General features: G+C 38.2%; 2 protein-coding genes across 2 annotated transcripts in view; one reads left to right on the top strand and one right to left on the bottom strand.

Annotated features, from left to right (window-relative positions):
- The window catches only part of Fgf7 (fibroblast growth factor 7), a 56161-nt gene extending 42490 nt beyond the window's left edge, over positions 1-13671 (top strand). The window contains exons 4-5 of the mRNA XM_021156378.3: positions 12238-12341; positions 13370-13671. Of these exons, the coding sequence (XP_021012037.1) occupies positions 12238-12341; positions 13370-13564 (299 nt within the window). The 3' untranslated portion in view covers positions 13565-13671. The remainder of the gene's footprint in view (positions 1-12237; positions 12342-13369) is intronic.
- The window catches only part of Fam227b (family with sequence similarity 227 member B), a 170158-nt gene that overhangs the window by 85976 nt on the left and 65881 nt on the right, over positions 1-18301 (bottom strand). The window lies entirely within an intron of this gene.

The following is an 18301-nucleotide window of genomic DNA, read 5'->3' as shown; positions in this document are numbered from 1 at the left end:
TTTGCCCCTAGACTTGGAGCTATAGCCAGCTGTGAGCTGCCATGTGGGTGCAGGAAATTGAACCTGGGTCCTCAGGGGGAACAGCCAGTGCTCTTAACCATTGAGCCATCTCTCTAGCCCTTTTGTAATATTCTTTATGAATGAAGACCTAGGCATTTTACAGCCTCAAAATAAGCTAACCAGTTTTTGATTCTAAAACAATTAACATAATCTCAGGTTGAAATAAATAATTCGACCCATCATTCCTTAATTTGGTATTTTTCTAGTTTAGAAAGTAATGGTTTGAGTGTCTGCAAGAACATCAAGTATGGCTGTCTGGCAATAAGACAGAGGAGATGATTCTGCTTCGGACTTACTTGTTATTTCATCATTTAGTCAAGACAGGATGACTTTCACTATTTTATAAATAGGTCCGTTCTCTGTCATGTGCAGTTAAATTTGTAAACTTAATATGACTGTTGGCTAACAGTATTCTCAGTTAAATATAAACGAATCAAGTGTAAAACAACTTTATAACCCACTTTTAAACTTCATATTGTGATGAATTTGACAACGTGTAGGTCACTTGTAGATAATCTTCATGTCAGCAGAGTCTCTGCCTAGAATGAGGTCTGGCAATGAGTGTGCCATAATTACTTCTTAGCAAACTTTGTGAGATGGTTGCACAGCAGCCAGCGTTATTTCGGGGGAAGTCAAGCAGTCTCCACACCTGCAATGTTTAGCTTGTGGAGCGCTGCTTGCGATAGCAGGGTAAAACCACACGGTTATCTTATCATTGAGAAACTACATATATTACAAGAAGAATCAAGCTAGCTTTTTAAGGGGGAGGTTATTCATTTATTCATTCATTCATTCATTCATTCATTCATTCATTCATATTTTATTAAACTAATAAATTTATTTATTTTTAAAAATGATTTATTTATTTATTATACATAAGTACACTGTATCTGTCTTCAGACACATCAGAAGAGGGCATCTGATCCCATTACAGATGGTTGTGAGCCACCATGTGGTTGCTGGGATTTGAACTCAGGACCTCCAGAAGAGCAGTCAGTGCTCTTAACCACTGAGCCATCTCTTCAGTCCCCTAAAATTTATTTTAAAATATACAATTCAGTCTTGACATTTTTAAGTCATCAAAATAATTTATAATAGAGCTGGGTGGTGGTGGCCTTTAATCCCAGTACTTGGGAGGCAGAAGCAGGCAGATTTCTGAGTTCGAGGCCAGCCTGGTCTACAAAGTGAGTTCCAGGACAGCCAGGGCTATACAGAGAAACCCTGTCTCAAAAAACAAACAAACAGACAAACAAACAAACAAAACCAAAAATAAATAATAATAATTTATAACAGTTAAATGCCTCTCAAATATATGATATCTTCTGAAGCTAAAAGTAATATGCACTCAACCAGTTTTAAAAATATATTTGGAACATTAAACATGATAGAAGTAGAAAAAAAATCTCTTATGAAGTTCTCTATGAAGGGAAATTATGAAAAGTTCCTGATTAGACAGAAACTGTTCCATCTCCAAGGGAGAATACTAAGTGTAACTATGGCTTCATAGAATGAATTGTGTACTGCTGCTTCTGTTTCTATTTTGTGGAATAGTTTGAAGAGTATTAGTGTTAGGTGTTCTTTGAAGGTCTGATAGAATTCTGGACTAAAACCACCTGGTCCTGGGCTTTTTTTGATTGGGAGACTTTTAATGACTGCGTCTATTTCTTTAGGGGTTATGGGACTGTTTAGATGGTTTAATCTCACCCTGATTTAACTTTAGTATTTGGTATCTCTCTAGAAAAGTGTCCATTTCATCCATATTTTACAGTTTTGTTGAATATAGACTTTTGTTGTAGGATCTGATGATTTTTTTGAATTTCCTCAGTTTCTGTTGTTATGTCTCCCTTTTCATTTCTGATTTTGTTAATTAGGATATTGTCCCTGTGCCCTCTAGTTAGTTTGGTTAAGGGCTTATCTATCTTGTTGATTTTCTCAAAGAACCAGCTCCTGGTTTGGTTGATTCTTTGTATAGTTCTTTTTGTTTCTACTTGGTTGATTTCAGCCCTGAGTTTGATTATTTCCTGCTGTCTACTCCTCTTGGGTGAATTTGCTTCCTTTTGTTCTGGAGCTTTCTGGTGCACTGTTAAGCAGGCAGTGTATGGTCTCTCGTTTCTTCTTGGAGGCACTCAGAGCTGAACTTTCCTCTTAGCACTGTCAAACTAGCTTTTAAGAAACATATACACATGCTAATTAGATCAGAGGCATGTTTTTGTCATCTTTTCTACAATTATGTTCATATTTTAATTTGCATTCATTTAATAAGCTGTCAATTGTGTAAAACAGAAAGTATTTTGGAATTTATTTGTTCATAAGTCATAAGTTTTACACTGTTAAAGAAAATAAATTTCATGATTAGTTAGAGAGGGGCAATTAATTTTTTCTTTATCCAAAACTCTGAAATAATGAGGCAATGAAGATAATCATTAGAAAGGCTGTGATGGCTGTGATGTAAGGATGAGATAAGCTAACAGCCTATGACTTGGGGGACCATGACCAACAGCTCTTGGTCTTAGTCTAAGCCATGTTAAAATGCTGGGTTGAAGTGAATAATCTAGCGGGTGAACAGTCTGGGAGTCATTCTGGACGAGGAAGGGCAAAAGAAAGACTGTAGGTGGTGTGGGAGGACAGAGCCTTCCCTTCTGGGAAGCAACACACACTGACACACAGCTGCATGATAAGTAAATCAACAGACAAAGCCGTCCCTAACAGCCTAGAGCCTTCATACCCATAAAGAAAGGACGGAAGATAGTCAACAAATAATGCTGGAGAATGAGATTGCTGTTTCCAAGAATCTAATATCAATGTTGGATCAAATCTCCTTATAAATTCAAAGCATTTCCAGCTGCATTAAAAAAATTGAATTCTTGTTTGAAATTCAAAACATAAAAAACAAACAAACAAAAAAACAAACAAAAAACTTGGAATAGAATATACTTTCAGCAGTGGGTTAAAAATCACTCTCAAACACAAAAACAATGTAATAAGTTGTTAAGAAGCACTAGTTACATGTTATTATAAAATGCCAATCTAAAAAAACAAAACAAAACAAAAAACCAAACCAACCCGATGAGGTCTTGCCATGCTACTTGTGGTTTTCCTGTCTCAGCCTCCCAGCATTGGAATCACAGTCCTGAGCCATTACTGCTGGGTAAGAGAGTACTGACCGTGGAGTAAATCCATACAAGGAGGGGTTCGAGGCTGAGGGAGGAACAGCAGTCAGACTAGGGTAAGAGATGAAGTGCTAAGGTTTGCACCACAATTACAACAGTCACAGTAGGCTTGGACCTGAGACAACTTGCTCACTAGTGGCCTTGACAATCGAGGAAGAGTTAAACTTGGTACTGGTGAAAAGAAACCACATGCTTTTTAATGAAGGTCTTCAGGAAGGGTGGGACACTCTATCCATTAGGAAGGCTGGAGAAACTATCCTTTCAGTTCCTAGATACTGTGTCTACAGTCTATGAAAATTACAAGTCCTTAAAAATGCATTTAGAGCTTTAAAATTAACATACTGGTGTTAAAGTTTAACACTAGTGATTAGCAAATATTTAGCAAACAAAATGTTATGCTCATTTCATTATTCATTAAATATAATGATTTTAATATTATTTGAAAACAATTCAGTATTTTTCACTTTGTAGGAATTCCCAAGAATGTGTAGTACCTGAAATATGTCTATCAAATGATAAGCTCAGTGATTTATTATAGAATGACTGATCTTTCAAAAGAAAGATTGCACAAAACCCTAAAATAATTCTATTGCATAATTTCGCATATTTAATATGATCCACTGTGTAGGGCAGTCTTGGGAAATAGTGCCATGCAAATCTTAAAGTAGCTCTGCTAAGGGAACACATTTAAAGAGGATTTTTGTAACCAAAAACCAAAGAGATGAGGGACCACAGGTGACCAGAAAATTGAGGAGAGAGCTAAGCTGAGTCAAGTGTTCTTTAATGTACAACAGCAAATAAACATATATATATATATATATACATATATATATATGTCTAAAATGTAACTGGACAAAGTACATGCAAGATATGGCAAAAATATGAACCTGCGGTACAGGATTTTCATGTCAAAAGGGACACTTGTTTAAAACATCTTTGCTGTCTTCATAATTGTGTCCATGCTCAAAAAAAGTAGGATAAAACTACAAGTTATTAATAGCTGTATTCTTTAATTAAAGCTGTCAGCCTAGTGAAACAAAGACTGTTCACAGTTTATTATTTGTGTATGTAATTCACCATTTGAAACCTAATAGTTTGAAACGCATTAGCAAAGTCTCAGGGCATTTAGAAGCACATTGACTGTTTCTGGATGCATGTGCACGGAGTTTCTATTTATAAACCACATTTACAGAGGCTTATAAACTAGCCAGAGATATTCATAGCACAAATACTTGAGACTTACAACACACAGAGAAATTGTAACCAAAAACTCTAGGAGAGATAAAAATGGATCGAGGAAGACTGGCTTCAGACAGGATTCTGGCCCAGATATCACTTTACATTCTAGAATATTATTGATTACAACAAAGAATTGTGTAAGTGAAGTATAACTACATAAACTTAGTGCATTAGAAATTTAGGCCAAGTCATTTTGGAAAAAAAATGAACAATTTATAAAAACAATCACAATAACGTCCAAGGGTCAGAATGGCACCAATCAGCACCCGAGCGCAGGCACCTTTTAGCTTCTCAACTGAAATTCATATCCCTTCTGGTTCCCTCCAGGGGATCTCTAGCTTGACATTTTTCTTTTTAAAAAATTTTTTTGACTACATTTATCTACTTATCTATGTGTAGGGGGTGGGGACAAGTTTGCCTTGCATGGGTACAGTGGTCAGAGGCATGCTGGGAGTTGGTTCTCTCCCTCACCTTGGGATGGATGTCAGCTGGAGGTAAGCATCTGCTCTTGCTAAGTCATCCCATCTACTCTCACACTGACACTCTTTAAATTACAAACCAGAAGAGTGGAATAGAATTGAAGACCCAGAAATGAACCCAAACCTATGGTCACTTGATCTTTGACAAAGGAGCTAAAATCATCCAGTGGAAAAAAAGACAACATTTTCAACAAATGGTGCTGGTTCAACTGGTGGGCAGCTTATAGAAGAATGCCAATCAATCCATTCTTATCTCTTTGCACAAAGCTCAAAACTAAGTGGATCAAGGACACCTTCACATAAAACCAGATACACAGAAACTAATAGAAAAGTAAGTGGGGAAGAGCCTCAAACACATGGGCACAAGGGAAAATTTCTTGAACAGTACACCAATGGTTTATGCTCTAAGATAACAATAGACAAACGGGACTTCATAAAATTACAAAGCTTCTGTAAGGCAAAGGACACTGTCAATAGGACAAAATGTCAACCAACAGATTGGGAAGCGATCTTTACCAATCCTATATCTGATAGAGGCTAATACCCAATATATAAAAAACTCAGGAAGTTGGACTCCAGAGAATTAAATAACCCTATTAAAAATGGGGTACAGAGCTAAACAAAGAATTTTCAACGGAGAAATATCAAATGGTTAAGAAGCACCTAAAGAAATGTTCAACATCCTTAGTCATCAGGGAAATGCAAATCAAAACAACCCTGAGATTCCATCTCACATCAGTCAGAATAGCTAAGATCAAAAACTGAGGTGACCGCAGATGCTGGTGAGGATGTGGAGAAAGAGGAACACTCCTCCATTGTTGGTGGGATGCAAGCTGGTACAACCACTCTGGAAATCAGACTGGCGATTCCTCAGAAAATTGGACATAGTACTACCGGAGGATCCAGCAATACCATTCCTGGGTATATAACCCAAAAGATGTTCCAACATGCAATAAGGACACATGCCCCACTGTGTTCATAGCAGCCTTATTTATAATAGCCAGAAGCTGGAAAGAACCCAGATGTCCCTCAACAGAGGCATGGATACAGAAAATGTGGTAAAGTTACACAACACAGTACTATTCAGCTATTAAAAACAATGAACTCATGAAATTCTTGGGCAAATTGATGAAACTTGAAAATATCATCCTGGGTGAGGTAACCTAGTCACAAAAGACACACATGGTATGCACTCACTGATTAGTGGATATTAGGCCAAAAGTTCAGAATAGCCAAGCTATAATTTACAGACCACATGAAGCTCAAGAAGGACGACCAAGTGTGGATGCTTCAGTCCTTCTTAGAAGGGGGAATAAAATACTCATGGGAGAAAATACAGAGACAAAGTGTGGAGCAGAGACTGAAGGAAAGGGTATCCAGAGACTTCCTCACCATCCCATAAATAGTCACAAAACCCAGACACTATTGTGGATGCCATGAAGTGCTTGTTGATAGGAGCCTGATATAGCTGTCTCCTGAGAGGCTCTGCCAGAGCCTGACAAATACAGAGGTGGATGCTCTCAGCCAACCATTGGATTGAACACGGGGTCCCCAATGGAGGAGTTAGAGAAAGGACTTAAGGAGCTGAAGGGGTTTGCCACCCCATAGGAAGAACAACAATATCAACCAACCAGATCCCCTAGAGCTCCCAGGGACTAAACCACCAGCTAAAGAGTACACATGGAGGGACCCATGGCTCCGGCCACATATGTAGCAGAGGATGGCCTTGTGGAGTGTCAATGGGAGGAGAGGCCCTTGGTCCTGTGAAGGCTCGATGCCCCAGGTAGGGGAATGTCAGGGAGGGGAGGTGCGAGTGGGTAGGTGGGTGGGTGGGAGAACATCCTCATAAAAGCAGGGGGAGGGGGATGGGATAGGGGGTGTTCTGGGGTGGGGGAACCAGGAAAGGGGATAACAATTGAAATACAAATTTAAAAAATCCAGCAAACCTGAAGGGATGCCCCATTTTTTCTTTTGTTTATTATTTTTAAATGTATTCATCATTTTGTTTGCTTAGATTTCAAATGTTATCCCTTTGCTGGTCTTCCCTCCACGAATCCCCCAACCCTCCCCTTTGCCTATAAGAGGGTGCTCCCCGACCAAGTCCTGCCTCACCCCTCTAGCATCCCCCTTCTCTGGGGCATCAAGCCTCCAAAGGACTAAGTGCCTCTCCTCCCACTAATGCCAGACAGTCCTCTGCTCTATGTAGTGGGAGCCATGGATCAATCCATGTATACTGGTTGATGGTTTAGTCCCTGGGAGCTCTGAGGGTCCCTGTTGTTTATAAATACAAATTCAAATTCCTCAAGTTAGTATTCTGTTCCATTGTTTACACTTCCTAGGCTAGATAGTTCTAATTTGCATGTTAGCTTCCATGACCTTGACTATGCTGGTCTTTCTTCAACTGTGCTGCATGCTCATCTCATTTACACATTAGCCTTACCTATCATATGAGGCTCTATCATTACTCAGATCCTTTTACCCTTCTTTACCACAGAAAACATTTCTTGGTTTTGAATTCCTACAAAATTGATTTTCCATTCCATGAATTTAAGCGGTTGGCATATGTTGCTGGGTATCATTTATCTTATCCTTGCAGAAAGAGAAAATCTGAAAAATGAATTTTGATAGTCACTCTACTCATATCAAAGCATTTTGATGACTGCATAATTAATGTCATCAACTCGTTTCTAAAATGTCACTGAATCTCATGTTCCACTCTGTACTTGAGAGATAAGCGCACTTGCAATTGTAATAGTGATCTTCACAAACATAGAGGACTTGTGTTTTCTACACTTGCCGATGTGTATTTGCATTATGACCCTATTGTTTATATATTACAAAAAGAAATAATTCACTTGATAGGCAGGTCTTAACCTATCACCAAAGACAATATTTATAACAAACTAACTCCATATGCTCTGTGTATCTGGGACAAGAATAAATAATTAAGATGTTTGTATAGTAGTCTCCTTATAGTCAATCATTGTATACAATAAATGAAAGTCTTAAGAGTACAACTTCAAAAATTTAAGTTGCAATTTTAAAACATATTATTTTTCAGTCACAACAGCTATATATTTGCAGACAATCTGCACAGAGAGCAGGGTTACTCAGGTTCCACTATGTTTAATGTCTTAGAATGGTGAACATTTTCTAGCACTGATGAAACAATATTTGAATATATATTAGTTTGCTATGCTGTGCAATTGCATGAATTTGACAAATGCATAATAAAATGTATCTGTTGTAGTTCTATACAATAGTCCACTGATTAAAATTCCCTGCTTTCACATCAATGCTCATGTAAGGGTCTTGCTGCTGTTGTTGTTGTTGTTTGTGGCCTGATATTTGAGTTCTAAAAACACTAAACAATATTCCAGTGTATGTATGTAAGCATAGTTGGGCCATTCATCCCCTCTTGAACACTTTGGTTGCTTCTCATTTCTAGCTCTTATAAGTGAAGCTGCTTTAAACATCTGTGTTCAGATTTCTGTGTGAACCCATATGGCTTCCACTCAGTAGAGTAAGTGCCTTGGCATACAGCATCTGTGTGTTCAGTTTCTAGGAAACCATCCGCCCAAGTGTCTTCCAAGTTGGCTGCACTTTGCGTTCCCACTACCCAGGAGGAGTCTGGGCTGGGTTGCATCTTTGCCAGTGGTGTGCATGAGCTGTCAGGTTTGCTCATGCTAATAGCTGTGAGGGGGCCCTCAAGACTGTTCCTTCTTCAGTGACAGGATGAGGCACTTTTTCTCTCATCTGCTCTTTTGCTATCATTTCTTCAGATAGCTTATCTACTTTTAATGATTTTTGTTATATTGTCATTTAAACTTCTTTGTTCTTTTAGAGATACTAAATATCATTTTGCAAGCATGCATTTAAATAAAATTTATTGTTAAATTAAATCTTTTCCCTTAAAGGTAATATAAATATTCAGTTGTTAAGATTTCTTGCTCAAGACGATCCTGATAGAATATCCTAAAAGTTTGTTATTTAACATTAAAATTGTGGGATTTTGTTGTTGTTTTTAGTTCTTAGGGTTTTTTGTTTTTTGTTTTTAGTTCTTAGTTTTAATGTGTACAAAAGGTATACTTGATCAAAGATAAAATTAAATGGTCTAATTAGTCTAACCATCAAACTACTTTTTTCATTTTTGAAATGTGTATTATTCTATCTATATTTATATGTGCTTCCCTTGAAACCTTCCAGCATAATGCTTTAAAAAGTGTTAGGAAATAAATATTAATACACTGGAGTAGAACATGTTTCCACATAACTATTGGAAATAATTTTGAAAGGGAAAGTTATAGGACTCTAAATCATGAAGCTCCTGACAATAACATGGAGCTAGTATCAGTATTGAGAGAGAGAGAGAGAGAGAGTGCAGGATTAAAGGAGTACTTGAAATTTCACAAGTAGATAGTGGGAGAATTTTGTTTAAGTATAGCGACGAATCCCAGGGTTTCAAATGTGACACAAGATTAAACAGGCAAAAAGGTGGAATGGTGGAATTTTGGAAATAGAAAAGTTATTAGTGTATAAGCTAGACACCTAAGTAATGTCTGAAGGTGTTATTGGCTAGGTTAATGGGTAATATACATTATATATTGTCTTAATTTTTATGTTTCATTCTCTCTCTCTCTCATTATGTTAAAGGTCTGGTGCATCTATGTAATGTAATGTGCTTCATCTCATTGGGGATGAGTGAGTTAATTTGTAAATAGAAATATCGATCCACAGAAAGATGCCATCTTATATTTGCCTTATATAAGAAAGCATATGTACCTTTTATTTATTGTATATTAAAATGTCAAGAACAATTAAGTTATTCTGGTAGATAAAATATCTGTAAGTTACATGTTTTTATATTTTCTGAAAATCTTTCAAACTCTTGTTTTAGGGTGGAGGCTAAGTTCCAGAAGTCTGGACAGTTGAGGACCCCACAGGTTTTTATAGCTGTTGGAAAGAAGTGCATCCCCACTCTGCCTGTGCACAAACAAGCTTTAATACTTTCAATTTCCAGGTTTCTTGATTTCACAGGGCCCAGCAGACAGGGTGTTACAGACCAGACAATCAGGGCTGGTTCCCCATCGTGCTTCTTAATGCTATCCCACCGAATGACTTTAGGTCTGCTCATTTCCTGGTATGAAAAAATCCTTTTTTTTTTTATTGTCAGGCAATTAAAAATACAAGTACTTAGCTATTTCAAGCATATTCTTATCCCATTTGAAGCAAAAAACCCTTACAATTCTTTTTTGTTTTTTTATCCTGATAAGATTAACAGTGTTTACCACTGATTGGTGTCAAAGAGCAACAACAACAAAGAGGTGGACAAGGGACATGGTGGGTGGGGGTGGAGGGAGGAATAGAGGAGCTTCTGGGGACAAGGTGATATGACTGGTCCTAAAAGGCACAGAGCCCACATATCACAGGACCAGTAACTGTCATTCAACAGTTACGGTTTGCGGACAACTGTTACATAAGAGCCTGAGGCAGGTGCTTGTCTCTGAATTGAGCCTGGCATGGCAGTGGCTCTAGGGAAAATCTGCTGACTGTTGTGTGACTGTACGTACCCTGTCGTGAGCTTGTCATTGATGTGTAAAGTTTCCATAGCCTCTTCAGGCCAGTGTTCTCCAGAAAGCTTTCTTTTCTTTCAAGTAAGGTGTTTCTACAGGAGTGCTTGTGATTTCAAGTTTTTAATTTGTTTCCTAAAGTTACAGGATTTCATGCATTTAACAACACTTCACAAATACTTCTAATACACATTCCTTTGCCTTTGCTTCTCAGATGCCAGTGTTTCCGCTGTGCTGCTGTACTAGGTACCTCTGACTACTGCTGTTCACACACATGACAAATCCTGACTAGGCATGATCACACTTCCCCTTCCTCCAACTCCTCCCAGATCTTCTCTACCTGCCCACCCACCCAACTCCATATTCTTTTTCTCTTTTAAAAATAGACAAAAACAAACACAACCAAACACATACACACACACACAAATCCTCCACAAACCCACAAAACCCAAAATATACCAGCAAAAGACCAAGAGGACAAAACAAACAAACAAACAAACAAACACCCAAAGCAGAATAAGACAAAATGTCTGCAAAAATACCACTGAGTTCATTTTGTGTTAGCCAACTACTCCAGGGTGTGGGACCTATCCTAATGTGTGGTTTGTATACCTAGTGAGGCTCCACTGGCAATGGGTATCAATTAGAGATAGCTTGTTGGTTAGGGGTGGGAGCCCATGTTTATTCCCTGCCTCCCAGTTGCTGAGAATCCATCTGGCTTCCCTGTGCAGGCTCTGTGCACAGTCTCTGTGAGTTCATCTCTGAATCAGTCCTGCTGTGTCTAGAAGAAGCTATTTCTTTGGAGTCATTCATTCGCTCTGGCTCTTACAATCTTTCTACATCGTCATCATAGAGCCCTGAGCCCTGAAGGGAGGGGTTTGATGAAGTGCTCCAAAGTCTCTCACTTTCTGCTCATTGCCCTAGAGTGATCGCTGTGTTCATTTCCATCTACTGTGAGACGCTTCCCTGATGATGGCTAAGCGAGGCTCCAGTCCTCTATATCATATATAGTAAAAGAGGATACTTGGCTAACATTGTAAAGTACCTGTTTAGTAGAATAAATTCCACAAAGATTAAGAAGTTAATTACAAAGTATATAATCTTATGTTAATATGATTTTTATGATTAAATTTTGAATCATCTCTGTGCATTAAATCATTAAGTTTAAAACAATCATTTTAAAAGATAGTTGGTTCTACTTGCTATAATTTATAATTGCTTAAGTTGTAATTTTAAAGATAGTCATTTTCAGTGAAGTCAAGAACTATTTATCAGTAATAATTTTTAAGATAAATATAGACAAACATGAAGAGCAACATTGTTAGGTGTATCCTTCCTTTTTGTATTTCACCATTTAGCAGCTGTCAGGCTTTGGTAGATTACTTACTTCTCTGTATTCTCAGATCCTCATCAATGAAGTGGCTGTAGCAAGGATGCCTGCCCTACAGTGTGTGATGATGACTGGGCAACTTCATACACAGGAGGGATACTTTTATGTTATGAATCCAGCAAATATTAACTACATTGTCACTATGGTAGATTTGAAGTATTGCTCTAAAGGATAACTCAGAACATGTAGTAAATGTCCTTCTCCATGTAATACCTGTATCAGTTTGCAGTTCTGTGTTTCATGATCACTCTGCTGTTTGTGGCCGTGTGTTAGGGAAATATGTCTCCAGATTAGTGAGTAATGATATATGCTTGTGTGATTCCTTGCAGACATCATGGAAATCAGGACCGTGGCAGTTGGAATTGTGGCAATCAAAGGGGTGGAAAGTGAATACTATCTTGCCATGAACAAGGAAGGGAAACTCTATGCAAAGGTATTAATAACTGATAAGTTATTGTTCAAACCTACTCTATCAAAATTATCTGCTTTTCTGAAAACTGGAATTCGTGTTATTCCAGCGGTGCCAGTGGACTATCCCATTAACCACTCTTTACTCCAGCACTAAGGCAAACTACTTTCTGTATGACCTGAGATTTTTATTTAAAGCTACCTGGATGTTAGATGCTTCATCTGTAAGATGGCTTGGAATGACTGATCCCTAGGGATCCTGCCAATTCTGAATCCCTTGTGCACTATTGGCACTTGGAACCTAAACTCTGCATCTCTGAGAATTAAAGCTCTTTCTGTTAGAATCCACCCAATTTGCACCTTGCTGACATGAAAATTCTTGGGAAAAATTTTGAATCGTTCAGTTCATTTATCAACATCAGTCTCCCAGCTATGGTCTTTGAACGCTAAGCACTCACACCGTTTCCACTTTAGTATGATGGCAGTATGTGACAGCTCATCCCACTGTAGTAAAGCAAAGGCCATTTCCCATTGTGTTCTTGTAGCTCTGTGGAATCATGCCTAGGTAGGCAAACGACAGAATAGAGGCTCAATCACATGAGCACACATCTCTGCATGGATGATCAAACTAAGTAACTGTTTACTTTTGTTACAATTGAGGGTAACATGGTAGAAAGTGAAGTCAAATTTACTAAAGAGTCCCTCACCTGCAGGAGAGAGAAGCTACCCCCTCTACAGTAAATATCTGGTGGATAGAGAATGAAGAGATTTGGGGACGCCAACATTAAAAAGAGTAGAAATGTACTGCCCAACTGGACATAACTAAATGTGTTTTGTATTATTATTTTTTTTGTTAAACTTAAAATGCTTTTGGCCTACGGCAATATGTGCCATAAGTAAAACCACTAAACCACGTCAGATCTGCTCAGTCTGAGGTTAAAATAAATCACATGAATCTCACCTCCACAGACCATCATCTGCTTGTGGTTAGTTTGATTCTCCTCCAGAATTTGCTTTAATAATCGTGTTTGTTTTTTGGCTTGTTTTTATCAGAAAGAATGCAATGAGGATTGCAACTTCAAAGAACTGATTCTGGAAAACCATTATAACACCTATGCATCAGCTAAATGGACACACAGCGGAGGGGAAATGTTCGTTGCCTTAAATCAAAAGGGGCTTCCTGTCAAAGGGAAGAAAACGAAGAAAGAACAAAAAACAGCCCATTTTCTTCCTATGGCAATAACCTAAGTGTACATGGTATTTGAGAAACCAGTTTCATTCAGCAGGGAGATTTCTTTCCAGTGGACTTTTCTTCTCTCTCTCTCTCTCTCTCTCTCTCTCTCTCTCTCTCTCTCTCAGTAACCAAGAAAGGCTGGAAAACTACTGAAAACTGATCAAGCTGGACTTGCGCATTTTTGTTTATTTTAAAAGACTGCATTAAAGAAAGATTTGAAGAATATACACAAAAATCAGATTTAGTAAAGGTTGTAAAAAGTTGTAAAAGTGGTTGTACAATCATGATGTTAGTGACGTGATATTTTTCTTAAATTAATTTACCCTTAAGAGTATGTTAGATTTGACTATCTGATAATGAATATTTAATATCACTATCTGCTTATAAAATGGCTGCTATAATAATATTAATAATGCAGATGATGTTATATAAGGTATGTCAGACCTAAAGGCTGCTGGGATGCTTTGTCAGATGATCAAGCCCCACACAAACTACAGACGATGAGCAGTGTTTGAAAGCTTTCCAGTGAGAACTATAATCCGGAAAAATGAATGTTCTCAACATTTTATTATAGAATAGAATCTATAGGTGGTTTTACAAAATCACAGGCTTGGAACATGCCTGTACTGATTAATATGAACAAAATCCACTCAAATTGAAAAGGTATTGCTAACAGGATGTTTTAAAAATCTGTATATAAAATAGCAATAATGATGATAATATTGTATTTCATCTCACCACAAAATAATATTTTATAATCCCTTAAAATAAATTTCAGAAATCTTTACATTTTTTCAAGTAAATCTATCTTTTGTATAAATCACATTTGGGAACACAACTTTTAGTAATGCTCTTCCCACAGATAATCATGCTTACTTCCCCTCTGTGATTACAGCATTAAACTCTACTTTAAGTTGTATTTGAATTTTATTGTTTTGTTATTTAAGTTTATGTTATTTATAAAGAAAAAAACCTTAAGAAGCTGTATCTGTTTCATATGCTTTTAATTTCAAGGGAGTAACAAACCCGACTGGCTGCAGTACAGATGTCCCCTCCCCTGGTGGCTGACACCAAGACTAGCACACAACACTTGGCTAGCAAGTGCTGGATGGCAGACAAAAACGACAGCCTGTAGCCATGCTCACAATAGATGTCTCACAGAGAACAATACAAATATGTGGGAAAGATTTTACACAACGCTCATGCCAATGAATTTGGATCATATACGTAAAAAAGAAGTATTTAGTGAGGATGTATTTTTGAAAATAGGCATATTTAAAGTTAGTAATTTGATATCTTCAGACGTGTTTGCCATACAAAATATGCCAACATTGAAATGGCAAGAGTGAAACTCCAATAGAGGTTGTAGTCAGGGTATGGAGCCTCAAACACCTTGAGGCCTCAGGTTGGGCCACAAATGACAGGCTTAATAAATAGATGAATACTTACTCCATAGTTCTGCCACCAGTAGATGGATGCTGACATAAATTTATGAATAAGTACTTATGAAGGTAAGGGCAACATTTATTTAAATTGTTGGTATATTAATTAATGCGGTATCAACTTCATAGTGCTTGTCATTAAAGTTTCTTTATATTACATACAACACTTTTTGGTAATGTGTTTATATGTTAAGGTATATGATAAAGCCTTGTCAACAAAAAAGAATCAATTGACTTTCTTGTGTTTGTCCAGGCATCCAGGCTACTGGAAGGTCAGAAGTGGTGCCCTTTGCCACATACACTGAAGGGCACACATGAGGCAATACTTTGTATTAGCATCCAATTCAAGAATACTTGTAATCTAGCTTCCTAGCCCAGGTACCTGTAACTGGAGTCTTGTATACATACCAAAGGTAGAAGAAGACTGTTCTTCTTAGTTGTTTCCTGGGTGTCTAGCTGATTATGACTAGAGTTTATTATGAACATAGATATGTAAATCCATTAAATAATATATATTTTCCAAGGAAAAGGTGAAATGCAATTATTCTTACTAAAAGTTTAAAAACTCAGAGCAAAGCATAATCACGCAGAAGCTTAAACAGAAGTAGTAACCATACACAGAAGGTGGTTACAGTGATTACCAAATTAGTTACTAAGAAAAAGCCATTAGAATATTGGACTTGAATTAGACAGAACCAATATTGAGTAGTAAAGCCATTCCTAGTGATATTCCATGTACAAAATCTGCCCACAAGCACTAACGTTTTTGTTACTTTTAGATCATGTGCCTGTGTAAATGTCTTTATGGGTGTGTAAATCTGAGTGTGGACAGTCACGGAGTTGAACAGAGGGTTCTAGGAGCTGAGCTTGGGTCCCTTGCAAGAGCAGCATGTGCTCTTAACTGATGACCCATCTTGCCTGGCCCAGTTCTTATGTTTAACATGCAATTTCAAAAACACCTGCTTTAGTCAAATACATTTAGAATTCTAGAGTCTTGATGAGGCCTTCATCTTACTCCTCTTTCACATCAGAAAACTGAAATTTTTAACACACTGGGTGCTGGATGAATGCAGGTTATCTTGGCGTCTCAGTCACTAAGCTTGTGTCTTAGTCTCACCTTGTCAGTGATCACCTTGTTTTGCTTGATTTTAATTTCCATCAAGATGTCATCTTTTTATGTGAGAATACTTGTGGTTTGCTTGTCAATTCACTTAGCACATAATGATACCATTATGATTTGACTCTAACAGAGAAAGGAATGTGATTTCCAATTCTGATTCCTAAGCAGCTTTTATGTGAACTTCTTTATAAATGAAAAGTATCACACAAGACATTTTCATAATCACAGTATTCCTTTCTAAAGTGTTCTTTAAAAAGAAAACCATATAAACTCATGGATTTCTCCAAGCTGGTAAAGGACTAAGTAAGAGAATATGACTCGTTAACACAATAAGTAGAATGATAATTCCAGTACAAGTGAACTAAAACACTCCAACAGACAAGCTATAATGTAGACCACTGACCTTTGAGTTGTTATAAATCCAACTCAGATATGAAAAAGAAGGCAGGCTAGAGGTTCCATCACTTAGAGGGTTTCTTTCTAGTTTCTAGGGTGCCAAAAACATGAAGAGTGATTATGGAGATACTCTGATTCATGATCCCCCAAATGTTCAGGTATAGTGTAGAATGAAATCCTAAGAAACCATATAAAGATGGCTTTCCAAGCTGGCCCTGCTGACCCTAGTGATGAGGGCACAGGTGAGCCTCACAGGGTGTGACCATGGGAGAGCTGTCCCCACCAGCTGCAGCAGTTGGGAGAGCTGGCCCTGCACCTTGACTGGGCAACACAGTAGAACTGGTTTGTGGTGGCATGGGTGGGGTGCAGGTGAACTGGCCCTGAAGTCATGAAAGCAGGAGAGCCAGCCTTGTTCTTTGTCAGCTGCAGCATTGGTGAGCTGGCTGGGACAGTACTGGGGAGCTTGTCCCGGTGGTGTGATGGTGGGGTCAGGAGAGCTTCCAGGCTGACCAACTCAGCTACCATCCAGGCCCATATTCAGGGGTTTGAGTTGGCCCACCCTAACATCTACCTCATGTATGAGCTGCTGGAGCACATGAAAGAGCCAGCCCTGCAGATCCAAAACTGCAGAAGCTCCATGACCCAGGGCAACCAAGGATGTCTGAGAGGAGTCCCAGTGAGGATTCAGTACTGAAGATGCAGCAGAAGCCAGAGGCCTCACGCCAAGCCAATAGCTGGCTGCAGCGAACACTTACAAGGAAAGATGTGCAGACAAAAGGGTGTACTGTGCACACACTGGGCCACACTGCACCTTCCATGACAGTATTTCGGTTTAGTTTTTTTTTTTTTATTATTTCTTGTTATTTTCTTTTGGAGGGGAGGTTGCAAGGGTTGGGGAGATGAGTGGGATTGGAGCGGTGATGTGACATTCACAAAGAACCAATACAAAGTAAAAGAAAAAAAGGTACCTCCCAAAGACAGAACATTTTACATTTAAATTAAAATCTGTTTTCTTGCAATTCATGTGAGTTTTGTCTTTTACTCTGGTAATACTTGTATTTGCTTTAATGTGAAAATGTCTCCAGTTGATGTCAGTGAACCAAACGGAAGTTCTCAGTGGCTATCTGAACTTATTGCAAAGCTTTTCTTTCACCCTTACCCTGTGTCACATAGATGAGACAAATGGTTTTCTAACTTTCATAGTCCAACTTCACATACAAGTAATACAGGCATAAACAAACAAAAATTAAGCCAAGATTGTTTTGTAAAAGTGTGATTTTAAAAATATTTCACACCTAATGTGGGTGGTTATTAGTCAGTCGGAATACTTCACTGATTCTTAATGCTGGGGAGAGACAGAGAGAGGCAGGTTCCTGGTGCCTTCCTGCAGCCAATCTGGCCAATAGATGAGCTACAGTCCCAGAGAGAGACCCATCTCGAAAAATAAGGTGGAGAGTGCTACAGAAAGATACTCAGCCTCAGGCTTCTGCGTGTATGTGTGTGTGTGTGTTCCTGTGTGTGTGTGTGTGTGTGTGTGTGTGTGTGTGTGTGTGTGTGTGTCTGACACGGGCCTATATGAATATCAGACTATTGTCATGTGTGGCCATTTTAAAGATAACCTTAAAGTAGATAGTTAGAGTTCTTAGAATGTTCTTACTATGGAACAGCTTGTAAAGGTGCACATGCAACTCTGTCAGAGGTATTGTCAGGTTACTCTTTGCTTACTCTACTACAGTCAACAAAATTTTAGTATTCAGTGACAGTGACTTATTCTATTTCACTCCCATTTGCTC

Source organism: Mus caroli, unplaced genomic scaffold (assembly GCF_978045245.1).
Source record: "Mus caroli unplaced genomic scaffold, Mus_caroli_1 scaffold_2, whole genome shotgun sequence".
Taxonomy (NCBI): domain Eukaryota; kingdom Metazoa; phylum Chordata; class Mammalia; order Rodentia; family Muridae; genus Mus; species Mus caroli.
This window is presented reverse-complemented; position numbering and strand designations above follow the sequence as displayed.